The 17,401-nt window shown below is 45.8% G+C and overlaps 1 protein-coding gene across 4 annotated transcripts in view; it reads right to left on the bottom strand.

Annotated features, from left to right (window-relative positions):
• The window catches only part of HIPK2 (homeodomain interacting protein kinase 2), a 101,114-nt gene that overhangs the window by 23,233 nt on the left and 60,480 nt on the right, over positions 1-17,401 (bottom strand). For 2 of the 4 annotated variants that reach the window (XM_085322566.1, XM_085322565.1), the window contains exons 6-11: positions 14,104-14,266; positions 11,236-11,362; positions 9,931-10,052; positions 5,192-5,334; positions 4,222-4,401; positions 726-1,007 (exon numbers count right to left, since the gene is read on the bottom strand). In XM_085322566.1, coding sequence (XP_085178692.1) covers positions 726-1,007; positions 4,222-4,401; positions 5,192-5,334; positions 9,931-10,052; positions 11,236-11,362; positions 14,104-14,266 — 1,017 coding nt within the window. Of the gene's footprint in view, positions 1-725; positions 1,008-4,221; positions 4,402-5,191; positions 5,335-9,930; positions 10,053-11,235; positions 11,456-14,103; positions 14,267-17,401 lie in introns of all 4 variants that reach the window. The other 2 variants (XM_085322564.1, XM_085322563.1) reach the window with 1 other exon arrangement.

Raw genomic sequence — 17,401 nt, forward strand, 5'->3', positions numbered from 1 at the left:
ACATGATCAGCAATGGCAGCTGTCCTGTGYCTCGCTCCTCACTCTGACTTGGGCGAGTTAATTCTCTGAGGAGCAAACTCAGTCACCACAGTCTTTACAGCCTTATCTATGCCTCTCTGCAGAGTCAGTCAAAAGCCATCAGTTTAATCCCCCTTATGACAATAGTTGAGGGATATTTTGTCAATACAATCAGAATTGAACAGCAATGTATTTTCTGTTATTAAGTGTTTACGACACTGTTAAGTGTTTTCAGGACCTTTGAATGGAAAATGCCACATAGAGAAGGTGTCATTTRATGCTCTTTGCAGATGCTTGGATCACTAAGAAAGAGAAAAGGCAATTTTAAACTACCTTCCCTCCAAGCCCTTCTTTGTGTCTTTGTTTTAAATAGCTATCTGACTTAAAGGGGCTCATTACCATCACATCTCTAAAGCCTCCTTTCAACAGTCCTGTGAGGTAGAGAAAACTATTATTTCCTCTAATAGATGCAGAACTGTGGCACAGAGAGACTGTGACAGTCTCCAAGGTCACACCGCGAATGTACAGCGTGTTGGGGAATGGCACCTGGAGCCCCCAACTTAGCCTGCCCATCACCTGTCCTCTCAAAGCAAAGAGGATCCGGGCGCTGAGATCCCGCACTAACTCCTGGGACAGCATTTCTCTGCCTCTGCCTCTGCCTCTGCCTCTTTCCCATCCAGGCGCAGAAGAGCCGAGCCGCTGCTCACCTGGTGGGCGCGTGCTTCTGCTCCTCCTCTTCATCTGTGTCGCTGCTGATAGTGATGACACTCACTGCGGGGCTGGGGGTGTCGGGAATGATTATCGTCTGCCGCTGCCGCTCCCGAGTGGTGCTGGTCGCCACGTCGCCCCAACCACACGTGACGGAGGTGCTGCAGGCAGGGCTGTTGTGCACCATGGCGCAGCGAGGAGGGGTGTTTTCCTTCACTCGTTTCGACCGCTGAGGCGAGCTGATGGACTGAGAGGATGAAACTTCATAGGTGGATGCGTTTCTGAAAATGAAAAAGGCCATTAGTTGGTTAAAACTCAGGCTGCTTAGTCGCCCTGTTGCCATGGCTTTTGATTCCTGGCCTCTGATTCTGTCACACTGATTTATGGGCTCTGGAAAGACTGCAGAATTGTCATAGTCACCTCTTAAAAGGACACAACGCTTCACATGACATTACTATAATTGGCTGAACAGTTTCTTTCAGGAAAAAAAAATCAATTTTGTTTTTCCCAGAAATTTCCAAATCAGAAATGCTGCCTCTTGGGAGTTCCTCGGCATGGTTTATGCCGGGAGGTAGAGTCTAGTCACACAGCCCAGACATACCAAAGGCAGACAGGCTGGCACAGTACGGCTGTCAGAGAAGAAAGAGTACTCGAATGATAATCCCTTTCTCATATACCTGAGGAGCTGCATGATGCACCATGACCAGATATTAGCCTAAATACATATTTTATTCCTTTGGCTAGAAAAATCTAACGGTAATTTTGGAATTTGTTGTGAAGAAAAACAGACATTTATGGTGAAAACTGGTTTATTTTAAGCTGAAAATTCATATTTCTGTTTAAGATTTTTGTTTCGATTAACAAGCCAATGTTTCATACTCTAGGATAGCGGAGTCCTATGGATTACAGCACCCAGATGGGAAGGCACAAACTTGGTTCCATTTCATTTCATTTCCATGCGAGGCAGCAGATATAAATCAGAAGGAAAAGAACAATCTTTTATCAAGCAATGGAAAAATTCCCAAGCCCTGTTTTTTTCCAGTCTTTCTACTGCCGTTTCCCTGCATGAAAGTACATGTGGGATCACTTGGAGCAGAGGTTTAAACACAGAATCTGTCCACTAAAGAGTGCAGCACATGCAAGTCTGCAGGCACAAATATTTATCAAAGCACACTGACTAACACTAATTTCATTAACTTCTCAAATTTTCTTTTTCCCTTCTTTATTTTAACTTGCACTTATTCTTCCCATTGCAGAACATTCACAGATTCAAAAAGAAAAAAAAAAAACAAAGTTCTTGTTTTGTTCTGCAGCGGGGCCTGGGCTGCATTTTCAGTTGGCCTGAAAGCCAACAAAAAGAATAGGTGACATCTATCAAAAGGAAGTCATTATGGACATATCGCACTATACCAACTTACACAGGGTCTTTTGCATAACAAATGACTGCACAGTAGCATTTGCAGTGCTTTCTGAATACCAATGAGCAGCATGGAATACCCTTCTCTCTAAAGGAGCACGTTCCTCGTTTGGATACTAAGGCATCACAATTAATGAAAGTGTAGAACTGCAGAAACCAGATTCTCTGAAAGCATCTGATTCCTTCTTGACACAGACACCCTGCTCAGGAAGAGGGAAGGAAGAGAGAGGATCCTGCACAGGTCCATTTGTTGCACTAGGCACCTTTTACAAGCTTGCTGGGGACAGAGCTGYCTCTGCTCTGCATTATGAATGGACTAAGACAGCTGGAGCCCACCCAAAGTAAATGCAACATTAGAGAGCAGATAAATGGGAAGAATTTAAATAGTGGCCTCTTGACCAGAGTCAAATTGATTGCAAACTCAGAGCTCCTCTGGCCCCAGTCCAGTCACCCAGGAAAACCACAAGCTCTTCTGTTTTTGTCACAGCACAAGTGGTGGCCCATTTTGGATCTCTCCCCTGCTCTGTTTTCTTTCTTTATTTATTTAAGAAAGGTAGCTCAGCAGAGGGGCTAGTTTCACATTCCAGAAGACTTCTGCCAGAACAGTCATGCATACTTTTTAAAAATCTGTGATAGGCACAGTAACCATTCTACAATTTCAGGTGCGCCATGACATACTMTGAACCAGAACCTAGCTGCCCTCTCGCAGAGCCAAACAGCCCTAGAGGTGACAAATCCAAGCATTTAAGGACTGCCTCTGTATGCGATGTCCTTATAAAATGCTCTCTGTCTTATGCAGCCATGATTATGAAATAGCCACATGGATTATCTGTTGCTGGCRTAGAGTGCTGTAAATCAGTAGACAGGGACTAACCACCTATGTTAGGAGCCATAGAGCTTGAAGGTGGCCAAAAGCCACCTCCGTCTCTTGATCTGYATGGCCTAGAACTCAGAATACAGGTCATCATGTAACTGCTTTTGAAAAGGCAGATATATGTGCACACAYGAGGCATATATTCCTGAAGACGTGGTTCCCCGAAGCTGCAACTACTCTGTGGAAGTGTGGACACTGCCCCTCAGGAGTGCTGCTTTGAGACCATAAGGGAAGAGAAGGTTTGGCAACTGGGCATTGTGCCACACTGACACGAGCCCCTGAGAACAGAGCTATGCTTTTAATTATAGGGACCACAARGTCTCAGGTAATCACAGTGGCATAGTAAGCTGTATGAACATGGYCTGACTCTTCTGTCTTGGATCTCCTCCAGCCACTAACTCCTGTAGAGTGAGTGCTAGCTGAGTATTAAATGCAGCTGACTAGCCCTTATCCCTCCACTCTCCTTACCTGGCTGTGCAAGATGTGAAGCAGTAAAGAGTCCAGTCACAAAGTGTGACCTAGTAATTCATGGCCATGAAACAAACCTCACTTTGCCCCATAGTTGTCAGTAAATACTATCTACATCAGTATGTTTGCATTTCCGTGCTGCATTCAGAACAACCCAGGGAAGGACTCTCTCTCATCAATACCATATAGATTGCATGCATGTATCTGAACAGGGGATTGGCAAGAGGCACTTTGATCAAAACTGGTTTGTGAGGACTTGCATAATTCACTTGTGGCTCCGCCATTCACAAATGATGTGGTCATCCCAAACACAGAGCATTAAAATTGTATGCTGCCCACACCACCATACAGTCTTTATTTATACCTTCTCTGTTCTACGTATACACAGGCAYAGAAGTAGTTATAATGAGGCTTTTAAGTGGTTCAATATCCACTAATTCTGCTAAGACCTCCCTTTAATGGGCTTCACCAATCACAGCTGCACAGACTGATGTCTGGATGACTCCAGGTTCCCAATCAGAAATGGGGCRATACCCTGCCATGGAGCATGAGGAGGAGACTCCACACTGGAGGCCTGATTTTGCTCCTGTCTGTGCTACAGAAATGCTATCCGGAGGCCACTGGGGCGAGCGAGGCTGAGCACTGCAGAAAGGCAAGCTCCCCCTGGACCCAAGTCCCTCACGCACGCGGTCTCCGGATGCTGCCCTGGCAGGACCAGGCTGCCGCGCACACTCACCGGGGTGCCGACTGGTGCTGCTTACTCTTCCTGGCGGAGGCGGTGGTGGTGGGCGGTTGGCGCATGACGTGCGCGACACCCACGTTCACGGGCTGGGCTGCAGGAAGAGTCACGTGGCTGGCTAACAGTGCGGGCTGCTGCATGATGGGGTTATAGTGGCTGCCGTGAGCATGAGTGTTTCTGCAAAGGGGAGACAGGCACACATCGGAAATGTAACCATCGACTTTTTATCAGCTCCTTAACAGGCTCCCACTAGTTTCACCAGGGTGCCCTCCTCCAGGGGCCTTCGGGATCTCATCTCCAGCCCTGCAACCTCATGCTGACGGGGTTTTTCCCAGGGAGGAGCCTTCCCCCTGGAAACGATTTAAGGGAGCGCCTCGGGCACGATGCTCTATTTCAAAGATAGCCAACTGAGAARCTGCCCATAGCTCTAGCAATCTGAGGCGGAGCTGCAGGGTGCTGGSGGCTGCCATCTCCTCCCCTTTTCCCCCCTGCTCCACACTGTTGGCCTTTGCGAGACACTGGCTGCTCTCCCCAAAGCCCCCAGCTCTTCTCCCATCTTCCTCAGATCTGGGGAGCACTTCAGGGAGCCCCAAAATCCCACTCAGGCATATGAAGCAAAATCAAACAAAACCCAAGGCAGCTTACTACCTATGCGGAAGCCAAGAGGAATGGGGGAAGGCTGAAGACGATGCTACGATTGAGCTCAGACTGCTTATCTTTTTGCTAGGGAGAAAATTTGACTTTACAGTGCACTCTCCTGCACCTACACAGGCTGTCTGGAAGAGCTTCATGAAAATCAGCAAACTGCTGAATCTCCACTGTCAAAGGCCACGATCACGCGCTCAGTATTAGTTCTTACATGCAAACCCTATCAAAAACTGCCCCAGTACAGATGCCATCTCAGACACACACACAGGCAGGTGTCTCCCAGATATATATACACATTCAGCAAGCGTTTCCCATTTACCTCCAGTCTGCCAGTGGCTGGGTCCCGGCCATGGACTCTGGGATGACAGTYGCGTGCTGGACAGATGTGTGGGTAGCAACTCCAGTCAGCTGCTGCCAGGCAGGAGGAAGCAGAATCTGCTGTGTGCCGCTGGGCCAGGCTTGCTGTGGACCAGAGGGAAAACCGGATCTTAAGAAGAATCCTSACACACTGAGCACAAGTGGTGGCCCACACTCAGGTGGGATTCCTAATAACGATCACAACAATTATAGTAATAACATCTAGCTCTCAGCTAACACCTTTCATTCTTAGATCCCAAATACTTTTAAGAAACTGTAGCAAAAGCAGTAGAAGTTATCAATAGAGAACGCATAAAGCAGGGGAAACAGCCCCTGCCTTCCAAAACAGCAGCCATGTTCGAGGCTAACCTGGGAATGGGAGGCACTGAAAATGGTCTGCATTTCAACCCAAACATCAAACAGATTTGCACCTTTTAATTTGGACTCTTCAGATCAGTGCGGCTCTCTGGTCTCATCAGATGCCCTTTTTCCTTGCCACCCCAACAGAAGGTAAAGGGCTTTGGGAACTTAAAAGGAGAAAGAACTTTTCAGGGATCAGAAAGGAGAAAAAGGGAAGGCAAGGCTTGTGTGAGGATAATAAAAAAGAGGAATTTGGGGTTACAAGAAGGGYGTATCAGTCACCAGGTGCTCCACAGGGGGAGCCTTGCTGAATGGGTCAAGGGCATGCTTCCCACTGACCAGGAGCGCCCTGGTCAAAGCAGAGAGGAGCCCGTGCAAAGGTACACGTCACACGCTCTGTACACTGTCTGGCTTTTTCTAAGCTGGTGCCTCACTTACCAGGTGGCAATCTCTACTCTGTGCGTCAAGCCATTGCTTTGCTACGTAACCATCCCTCCTGCTGCCCTGCCACAGGTGTGACTCAGGTCATCCTGTGCTGGTGGCTCCTTACAGGAGTCAGATAATCTTTGGCAACATGAAGACATTCAGATTCTTTCAGAAGGAAATTCTGGCTGCTACATGCTGCCTGAAGCAGCCCCAGCAGCTTCTCACTGCCCGGGCCAGGAAACGCAGAGGCACTGACAACGACCCTTCTTAGACCCAGCTGGCATCACTATATTGGGTCCATATAAAGTTGTATAATCCCTGTAAAGAGGCTAAGTTTTAAAGATAAACTCCTCTTCCAGGCATGCATTTTCCCCCATCTCCATCCTCACAAGAATCCTGGGAACCCTCCCCTAACCTGTGGGCCCTCTGCAATCCCCCAGTAAAAAAAAACTCTCCCCAGATCTGCTCCAAATTTTGATTGTCTTGTAATTTTCTGCATTGCTGAGTTAGATGAAAGGGCTGCTTTGGTGAGGCCCCTCAGCAACATCTGCAGAAGGAAAGCTGCAATGGATGGACAGTCACAGGGCTCCTGAGAGCTGCTCACAGCAGGAGCTACAACCATAGGCTGGTCACAGCAGCAGGAGGAGGAGGCAAAGAGGTGAAAGAATGAAAAATACCTTTTCCTTTTTTAAATAGCTTTGATTTAAAAGAGGCAACTAAATTATTTTTGCTCTCAGCCCCAGGAGACTACCTGGATTTACTCGTGAAGAAAACTGCTTCCTCTCTTTTCAGGAAAAGAACTGAACAAACCTAAGCTCCTTTCCCTATTGCAGGGCATAAATCTCTATTCAGTGCCAGGGTCCGGGCAGAAATTCCTCACTTATTAGGTAAGGACCACTGAATCATTTAATCTGCAGGTAAGACTTGTCCGGGCTGATGCACTAGCACAGTGCACAGTGCTCACACACGGGAGGCTCGTGCCTGCAGACTCAATCTGTTCTCAGTTATTGCATTATTGTGAAACTGCGCCGCCATGGCTGAGCACAGGTCTAGCCCCTGGACTCTGGTGTGTCCCCAGAGTGACCGAGCTCCCATCTCCGATGTAAGGCAAGAACAACGAATGGAGTAGGTGTGTTTGTTCTGAAAAGCGGTGAAAGTACTGTTGGGAAGGAGCTAAAGTGAGGGGGGTTCAAGGCATTATTCAAGGAGGGGGTACAGTTCTGGGTCATGCTGCAGAAGCAATCAGGCCAGAAGAAAGTAGAGCTCTGTCCCTTTTGAAATCTGAAACAGCAGAGGTTTTAGTAAAGACAGGAATCAGTCTCCTTTCCTCTGTCTCTGCGCATACAGTATGCGGATATACTTGCTTGGGAGGGTGAAAATGGATCCAGAGAAGTTATTTTTGCCACTTGCCTCGCACCTTGCAGACTGCTCATTTTGTCTCAATTTCCACATCACAGGGTGCAATATGCAGCTGACAGAGATGCTCAAAACACAGCCAAAGCCCCTGCCTTGGGCGCGCTCCCTCCACTACCTGGAACGCCTTCCCTCTGCCCCACTTCCAGGACTCCCAACCCCATATAAAATACACAGAGAGAGCCCGTCTCTGGCTGCCAGTTGCTCCCTGCACTCGGATGTAGTAAGGCTTTGCCAGCTGCAGGAGCTATCCTGATGTGGGCAAGCGCAAGGACCCAAGTCATTGGCTGGCTGGTGGAGAGGAGGCTGAAGGCACTGCACTGAGCTGTGAGCACCAAGAGTGTTATCACACCTGACTCACGTTCGGGGGCACAAGTAAGGCAGCTGGAAGGACAGAAGCAGGCTCGTAAGGGACAGTCCCTCTAGTAGTTGGAGCAATGGCAGAGTCCAGTCTGAACAGTATTAGATAAGCAGCCGTGCATGAGAAGAATAGCTCTCTACTGAAAGAGAGACACAAAGCTGTTCAGAGATCAGAAGAGACTACAATACATTACAAAAGAGCTATGCTTTTTTCATTCAGGAAACTGGAATTGGGTACAGATTTGTTTGTCAGACCAGCTGCTCAGCCCTAACTGAGTAAGGCCTGTAGACACCAGATGCCACCAGCACCAATCAGAGTGCCTTACCACCAGAGTAGAAGTCAGTATTTCTCACTGTGCGACACAGACAAATATATCACCAGACAGACTGCCTCTCTTTTATTAAATCTAAAATAATGAAAAATCAAAAACACTTGCATAATAACTATGCAAGTGAGGAGCATTTCTCAGAAACAGCTTAAATTCCCTTGTCAAAGTAACAATAAACAAAATGTTGATAGAAAGTACTAGGGGCCCATGAAACTGGAGACCATGTAAGAGGGACAGTACAGGAAATGGTAGCAAAGCTTCTCGTGAACACTCACTCCATCCAACCTGTCAAACCTAGACAAGGCATCCTGAGAAGAAAAAAGGAACTGTAGGTCCCAAGGTCTTTCAGGAGCCTGCTGTCCTCAAGGTGCATCTGATCTGACCCTCATCCCTTTAGCCCATGTTGCACAGCATGCCAAAAACACAAAAGTATATTTCTATGGCCCTCAGTAGGCCTGACTTTCAAAATGGTAGGTGCACGTAAAGTTACGTCACCTACTTCACCTGCCTACAGGATGACTTTTTGCACAAGCAACGGATGCTTGCGATTGTGCCTAGACAGATAGCATCTCAYTTTGAAACAGTTTTTGTTTCCCCTGCTTCTTTTCCTACCAAACAAGAGAGATGGCCTGTGTGGGATGTTATGACAGGCTTCAGCAGAGACAGACTCAGCATTGCAGCAGGCTTATGTCAAGGAGACAGCCCTCTAACAAAGACTCTTATTAGGAATGGGCAGGGCACATTAGCTAATGGAGATCATGCAGGCTGCAAGTTGTGTTTTGATTTGTCTTCACCAGATAAGCTGGGATGGCAGCTGGCAAAGAAAAGCAATTGCACCAGCCGTCAATGGCACATCTTACCCTGGCAATCCAACGTACAGTCTAAAYCTTGAAGTCTGCTGGTACCTGAGTSTATGTGAACACTCCGGCATTGAAGAGAGCATGACAGATCAAAATTAATCCTGAGTCAAAGGTGTGCATTTTTGACTTCTAGATCATCTTTTTGAGGCTGCACAAGTTAATATTAAGTATACTTGTTTATTTGCTGTCAGAGACATTCCTGATATTGGCAGAACTACCAAGGCACCAACTGTTTAAAAACAGAAACTAAAACTCAGGAGGGGCAGATTCATTGAAACTGGCACTAGGAGGAATAAACTATTCCTCCTTTCTGAGAATTTGGAGTTCCCCTTAAGGAAAGTGTATGTATCAGATGTATTCGTTCACATTTGGGGTTTTTCCAGAGGAAGTATCATGCATTTCCTGTGAGGGACTTTTGGGCAATTGTGCCAGAAGTGTGGCTGCCTAGGTGAGTTCCTTGGTTGCCTGACCCTCACCTCAGCCCCTCAGCATCTCTCTCATAACTTAAGTATAGAGGGAAACCTCATGAAATGGAAGGGTGTAAATGTAAAGCATGAAAGGTATGTTCTAGCAGCATACAATTCACCAGCACAATTCCTGGACACAAACTGCTACAGAGAACATGGGTTCGGGAGGATTCAGCAAGGTTCTGGCTGATTCCTCCTCAGCAGAGGTTTGACATAACTTCCTCTGAGGCTTCCCACTGATTTCAGTGGAGGAGTAGGAGGAAAGRAGGTCTTTTTAGAGGCTTTTGCAACTTACATCTAGCCCCTGAGCTGAACTCGATGAACTAGGAGAGGGTTGGATATTTCACACAAAACTGGAGACCTTTATATGGCTGCCCAAGTCTCCAAACTGCACCACCAAAGACCCTCAGAGAAAGCTACCCTCCTCATCCTCCAGCTAAATAATGAAAAATACCTGTTCCGCTTGGTCTCTTCAGAGGTTATTACCTGTGCGAGGAGACCTGGCTGGATCTGAAGAGGCTGGGCCCCAGGAGCCTGAGTGACGATGGGAACGGCGTTCTCCATCCGAACCGAGTACCCAGCATGCTTCGAAGGGGAGGCTTGTAACCCTGTTCCATGAGCACAGAAAGTACAAAATTAGGCATCAACAGCACCTCCAAAAAAGGGGGTCTAGTTTTCAGACATGTCTAAGGCACTAGCTGATGTCCACTGAAACTGCAGTGTTCAGCACCTCTAAAAAAATTAGGTTCCATGAGTCCCACATATTCCACACCAGCCCAAAGACATCCATCAGATGCTGGAAAACATGATGTATGCATGGGGGAGCAGAAAAGGTATTTTAAAAGATATTAACAAATTAACTGAGTTCATGTTTTTAGAGTCTCTCAAACCTGGTGGATACATCTCAATACAATACATACAGGGAGAAAAGGAAGTGGGAGAGGGAATAGTTTCTCTTCCTGGATGCTCTCTGGTTTGACAACAGAAAATATTTCTTGCCGGCTGAAAAATACTACCATGTGGGAATGGTCTCTTGTGATGAAAGTGGGACAGGAATCCAGAATTGTGTATTCACTCTGCCTTGGCTTGGACAGGTGATTTGTTCTTGTACAGCTTCTCAAGAGCCATATTAAAAAGGCTCTTATTAGAAAGCRTAAGCTAATGCACTCTAATCATTGCAAGCATGCAGCAATACTTTTTGCTGGCATAAACAGGCAAAGCTGTTGTTTGCAACAGGGCGGTGCTGATGCAACTGTCATGATAAATGAGCACAAGTGTCTGTCGCAGGGCAAACTCTCATTCCCAACAGCTCCATAATCCCTGCTGCACTAACCTCCTGAGTCCCCTTTTTAACATCTGAATCATGGAGAAGGGATTAGCAAATTATTTACATATTGATTTCCAGTTGCTGGAGGGGGGAGGTAGTGTTTTCGTGTTTACCAAAATGAGGCAGAAGCTCCTCAAACTGTTCTGTTCAGGGTGGAGAGTGGCAGAAATCAAAACATCCTCCCTTCTCACTTTTTAGTGCCTGCYCATTGTTTTACACCAGCCATGTCCAACCCATGGTGTAAAGGCAACATATTGCCCACAAGATCCTCTACTGTTGCAAATATTTCATCCCGTTGAGATCTAAGTAATCTGCAATGACCTCATTGCTGATATTTATTAGGCCAGTAATTTTATTTCTAGATGATCCACACTAAGGAAAGTTTGTTTCAAACCAGAGCTACATGAAACAGCAGTGTGGAGGAGAACGGAGGCTGGCTGAGACCTTGTGGGGCTATCACATACCTTGGAAGCCTGGTGGGCAGACGATGAGAGCTTGCTGGAAGGGGTCGGGCCGGGCACAGATCTGCGCTGTTCCTGTCTGCAAGGGCATGCTCCGCTGGGCCACCGCAGCCATGGACGCCGCTGAGGGCTGGTAGAGTGCAGATTGGTAATTTAGTATGGAGACTTCAGGGTTGGTTAAGGAAATAGTGGCACTGGAGGAGGTGGGAGCCAGGTTGGTGGTCTAAAGGAATGATGGGAATTAAACAAAAACAAACAAAAAATGAGGGAGATGGGTAGGTTGGAAGAAGCGAAATCCAAACCCAAAGAAAAGTAAAATAGTATAAAATAAAATTAAAAAATCCAAATAAAAATCAGCAAACTAAAATAAATGAGGAGCAGAACAGGACACTGAGGAGCACAGATGCAAGGGCAGCGACAGGGAAAGGAGCACCTTCTCCATGAGTAACTGCAGTTGTACGGTAACTCAGTGCCTCCAGCCACACAACACTACTGTGCACTGCTCAAGACGTGTAGGGCATTCTCCAAAGCAGAATTGTGTCCCCATTTATCCCCAAGTGGGCTTTGATTTGCAGAATATGGAAAACAGGTACAGGAAATGCTACCATCCCCAACGCAAGTTGTTGTTTTCCCCTCATGCACACAGCTCTAGAAGAAACTGGCATTTCAGAGGTAAAAGAAGCTCAGCACCTCCACCTCCTGCCAAACCTCACCCTAAGAGGGGAGACTCATTCTAACCTCTCCTCTACCTTGCACCTACGGCGGTTCACCTCCCTTGGATTACGTTTTGAACTTGAAGAAATCAGAAGGCATAGTATTAGGTAACAGTAATAATTTTAAAGTCCAAATTTTGCTTAGCTTAATGCTAAAACCACTCAGACTAGAAATTCTGGCAGGGGATGTTGCAAAGCCACAAAAATCAGCCCASCTTTCTGCAAAACATTTAGAAATCTTAGGGTGACTTGCATTTTATTTGGACTGAGTCTAACAGCGATAGGGAAACAGCCCCTAAACAGCTTTGCTGCTGCTCTGTAAAAATACACCCTTAGCGTACATGGTCTAAGAGAGTAGGATCCAGCAAACCAGAGCCCACCTGTTTCATCCCTGCCACCCCTCCCGTCCAAACACAGCAGAAGCAATGCTGCTACATCAGACAACACTTATCTCACGGTGAACATATGAACAAGATCAAGGTGAGGCTGCAGGAGGCAGCAGGCTCAGCGTTACCTGCTGTCCTGTTGCTAGTGGGCAAGAGGGCTACTTGGGCTGCATTGCCACCATCACCCCCCCCCCCGCCCCGGATGCTACAGGGATGCATATTTCAGCCTCCTCCTCCTCCCTCTGTGCAGAGGTAGAGAAGTGCAACCTGCTTCCTTGTACAACACACCAAATACCAACTTCACACACTGATACTCTCAGGAGTCACAGCTAGGGAAGGAGGCAAAACCTCAAGATTTTGCGCAGGCAGGGAGCACCCAAGAGCCAAGATGAGCGGTATGGTGAAGCGGATGGTGAAATGTTTGGAGCTTGTTCAAACTGAAACTCCCTTCCCAGACACGATTCTATCATTTCTTCTAGGAACACTAGTGGTACCAGCTCTGCTCACAAAACACGCCCCCCCCAGGAGAATTCAGAGATTACTCACTGACCTCCTTGTCATCATTGCTTTGCTAACGGAGAATCGTAACATGGTGAGTTGTGAGGAAACGAAAGCAAGTCTGCAATTCCTACTAGCAACTGTGGTACTAATGGTGCCTCAGCCCTGCCAGCTGGTGCCTAGGAGAGCGCGTAGCACAAATTTAGTCAGCGTGTCAGAGACAGTTAAGAATGGAWACCAGTGTTTATAACCAATGCTCCATTACATTAAGCCACGGCATATCTCTGTATGCAACTGCTTAATGAATTGTTCCAAAAGACCTTACGTAACTGCATGCACTGAAGGACTGAGTCATGAAGTCTGGATTTCTAAGTGACACAGGAACACTCTGTACATCTACACAGAGTCTTCTAGCTCCTTTGCTTCTGAAATACCAAGTGCCAACTTCACAGTGCCACTGGCAATCTCCAGAACGGATCTCCAGCAGCCCGTTCCAGAAASGCTTAAATGATGGTAACTATTTCTTGTGCTTCAGCCTCCTAGAGGCCCATCCCYGGAGAGTTTCCTTCCACTATTGTAATACAGTGCCACAGTTAATGTTTTAGCCTGTTGGTCACACAAGATTTATCAGCACAGTAACTCCCAAAATCGAGGCATGTAAAACTAATACAGGAGTGCAAAGCACGACTACAAAGCCAGAGCCCACCAAGGCAGAGCACAATGTGTTGGAGCGGGCATCCATGCACATCTGGTTGGGATAACGGGGTCCCCATGTCAACTGTGGCACCTGGAGTAAAACCAGTGAGAGAAAAGAATAATTGTGGCCACTAAACTCATCTTTTCTGCTGATCTGTTACAGTACTATGTCTGCTATAGAAGGGTCTAAATTCTTTTTAGCTAATAGTAATTTGCAGAAGCTGTAAGATCTGAAATACTTCTGCGTGATCCACAGAATCAGTCCTGCTTGTTGCATTACRGGACTAATGAGCTTTTCCCCATAGCAACCTCCCAGGTAAGCAGGATTTATCACCCCCAGTGACAACATAAGCAGGGAAGAGAACATTTGACAATGACGCAGAAAGCCAGGAAAATACCACTTGCCTGAAGAAAAGAGAATCAGGAAGAGCCGAGGAAGCTCACGGGAAGCACTGACAGCAAGAAAATATCATCTTTTTTGCAGGCAGCTAAAATGAGGCGCTACCTTTGCATCTCACCTTCTAGGACCCACTGATGTGAACGTTTCGGGCACTGGCTGCATCTGATGATGCTCTTACCTGGTTGTGGACCGTGTTCAGCTGGTTGTTAAAGGTCATGGTCAAGTTGGTAGACGTGCTCGGAGCTACATGGGTGATGAATGGTGTCTTGCTCTGGTTCACGGTGTCATACATATTCACCCGCCGCTTGCATATCTCCATGTTCTGGAAGCAGGACTTGACACTGTGCGAGGAAAGGGGTGACAAGTAAGGGAACCAGCCAATGAACAAAGTCAACAGTTCATCCGAGCGGCCCAACATTAGGCCTCAAAGGCAGGCTTGGCACYTTCTAGGCTCATAAGAGCTTTGCTATTTTATGTGCCTCTCTCTTAACCAGTGTTAGTCTCTGTTAACCAGCCCTAACCAATTAATTCTGGATTGAAAAGGAACAAAGGGGTGCTAAGGGAACAATCAACTGAAGCTTCCTTCTTTGGTGTATGTCTAAGGTGGTTTTAGAAGGTTTTGCAGGGAAGGGCTTTACTGGTTTTCATCACTGAAACAGCTGAAAAGTCTTATTTGTTCCTTTTAAGAAGTAATTCACTGAGACCTTGATCCAGCGAAGTGGTTAAAACATTGTCCCTGTCTGACTGAGCACGTCCACAGATGCTTATCTTAAAGCACATGAGCTGTCCTGCTGCAGTTAATAGGACAATTTATACGCCAAAAGGTTATGCRAAATCAGATTCATCAACACCCTCAGGGAATCAGGTTCTGAGGTTATCTCAGACTGAGAATCAGCTCTTGGGGCAAAGACTATAGCCTCTCCCTCTACATAAAATTGCCTTTAAATGTTATTGATAGGGCAATGGAAATTTGGGGAAGYAGCATATTTTGTATTCTCAATAAAGCAAATGCTGCACTGCTACAGCACTCTAGGTGTCTGGTAGGTGGAACTGTCAGTATTTCATTTTTATAACTGGGATACCAAGGCATAAAGTAGTTTAAGAGATAATATCATAGTGATCTTCTGCAAAACTGTGTTTTTTTTATAAAATCTCAATTCTCCAAAGTCTAAAAACCGATACAGATATTACCACTTTTTTTCCACAACTCACAACTTMGTTGTGAATGACAATTCAGAGAAGTATAAATTGATTTATTTTACTTCAACTATTCAAACCAAGAAAAGAGCAGTAAAAATCAAGTGTACATTTGTACACAGAWTTTGCTTTGTAATGATCTAAGCTGCTAAAGGTAGGGCAAATGAAGACATCTTCACATCATATGACTTTGAAGGAAAAAAACCATCCCTTTTTGTTGTTAGTGCAGCAATCAACCTTATCTGTAACAGGAGGAACATGCTGATGGAACATGTTCATGTGATCAATAGTGTTGGTCAGGAAGAAGGCCTAGATGTCCTTATCCTGGTCTTGCCTATGACTCACACGATCATCTTTCCTGTCCTAGAGGTATTTTTGATTACTGTATCTGTTCAATAAGTATTTGTAAACAAGGGATAYGCAAGATATTGTGCACAGGTTTCATTATGTGCATTCTTTCAAAGAATTGTGAAGTAGGCACAACTTGCATTACATTTAGAAACCTCAAACACTTGTATCAAGTGAATATACTATTGGATTGCCTTTTTCAGTCACATATGAATATAACCTCTCCCTACGAAAGGGGAAGTACTGGAAAGAGCATATATTCTGTACATGGTAAATCACACATGTTACCAAAAGATTTTATATAACAACATATAATCCCTGTTAATGTAATACTGTGTTCTCACTGTTAAAAAAAAAAAAAAAAAAAAAAAAAGGCATAGAGTGAAATAGAATGGAAAGAGTGAGGAGTATGCAACAGTTTAAGATCCATGCAGTCAAATATGTGRAAAAAMAGGAGTTTGCTGTTTGTTAGGAACCCAGCATTACAACTCCTCATGGGCTGCTTGAACTTACAGCCTCTCTGAAGCATGCCAGAACAGAAACTCCTTCCAGAAGCTCCATCTTCCATGTATTTTCACTTCCTCTGCTGCCTGATTTACCTTTAAGAGAGATTACAGCTCCCAGCATCTCTTGAGGCTTTGAAGTTTCTATACTCAAAACCACAGGCAATCATGGACAAAATTTCCATCAATCTGCCACACTGGCTGCAGCTTATTGTTCTCCGCTTCCAACATGGAGCAGCTACTCATGGTTACGTGCCCAGCTGGCACAACATTTAGCATTCAGGGACCTGGTGCTGAGTTTTTTATGTGAGTAAAATTCTCACTGATAGTGGCCTCAATGACATTTTCAGTCTTTCTGGAGCTTTGCCTGAGCAGCAACTAGTGAGAGCTTCAGAACTGAAGACCTGCTTACAGTTTGCTTCATTAGCGGAAACGTTCCTGATGGCAATGGATTATGCCACAAACCTCTCAAATCTTTCTCACCCAAGCAGTTGCTGCACATTAAGAGGGACTGTCACAAATTAAAAGCCTTTTGTATCTAATGCTAATACTGTCAGAAAACATTGTCATTTTTTATTTATGAATGGCTTTATATGAAACTTTTTCTCCGGTTAGCACAGCAATCTATCTATCTCCCTTCTCGTCTGCATTGCTTTTATTGCTTGGTATCTATTTACAGATAACAACACTCAAAGATGTCTCTGCAGGGTAAGTCTGGGTCTAAACAGATCAAGCACCCACTACCTTCTAGTAAGCACCCGCTCTTGTCTTGTGATAAATGCAAGGAAAAGGCAGGTGCATCTCTTTCATGGATGGAAAACTACGTTAACTGAACTTCACACACCACAGGTAAAAGCACACGTATGGGCAGGAGAGCTGAGGCACAGGAACTTGCTGCTCTGCAGCACCCACACGAGCACCCACTAAGGTAGGTAAGCAGCCCCCATTTCACTTGCACCCGAGCTCCTCGCAGCCTTTTAATATCCATACGCATAGCACCAAGGGAGGTTCAGTACTGTGCTAAGTAACTGTTCTGCTGATGAGGTCAAAGCTGCAGCAAAGCTGAAAACTGAACTCGTTTCCCTGTTGTCTGCTCCTGCAAAGCAGGCTGCTGCAGAGAAAGCGCTTCCCTTGAAAGGCAAGCAGCCCCAAATTGACCTCTGCAAGATGGGAAGGCTCTGGGAGGAAGGGTCGGCTCCCCTCGCAGATAAGGTTGATTACCACACTAACCAATCAGGACTATATTACTTTGAGATATACTGATACATTCAGCACTAATTGCATAATTTTGTCTGCATTTTAATGCAAACATATGTAATTATTGAATATTTACATAATGAATGTAGCACATTCTGCAGTGTTTTAAATGCCAAGCACCTACAACACAATTCTTACTGCCTTGGAGTTGGCAATCATCTGCTTTTTTTT

Source organism: Rhea americana, unplaced genomic scaffold, assembly GCF_003343005.1.
Source record: "Rhea americana isolate MKP2758 unplaced genomic scaffold, rheAme1 scaffold_79, whole genome shotgun sequence".
Taxonomy (NCBI): Eukaryota; Metazoa; Chordata; class Aves; order Rheiformes; family Rheidae; genus Rhea; species Rhea americana.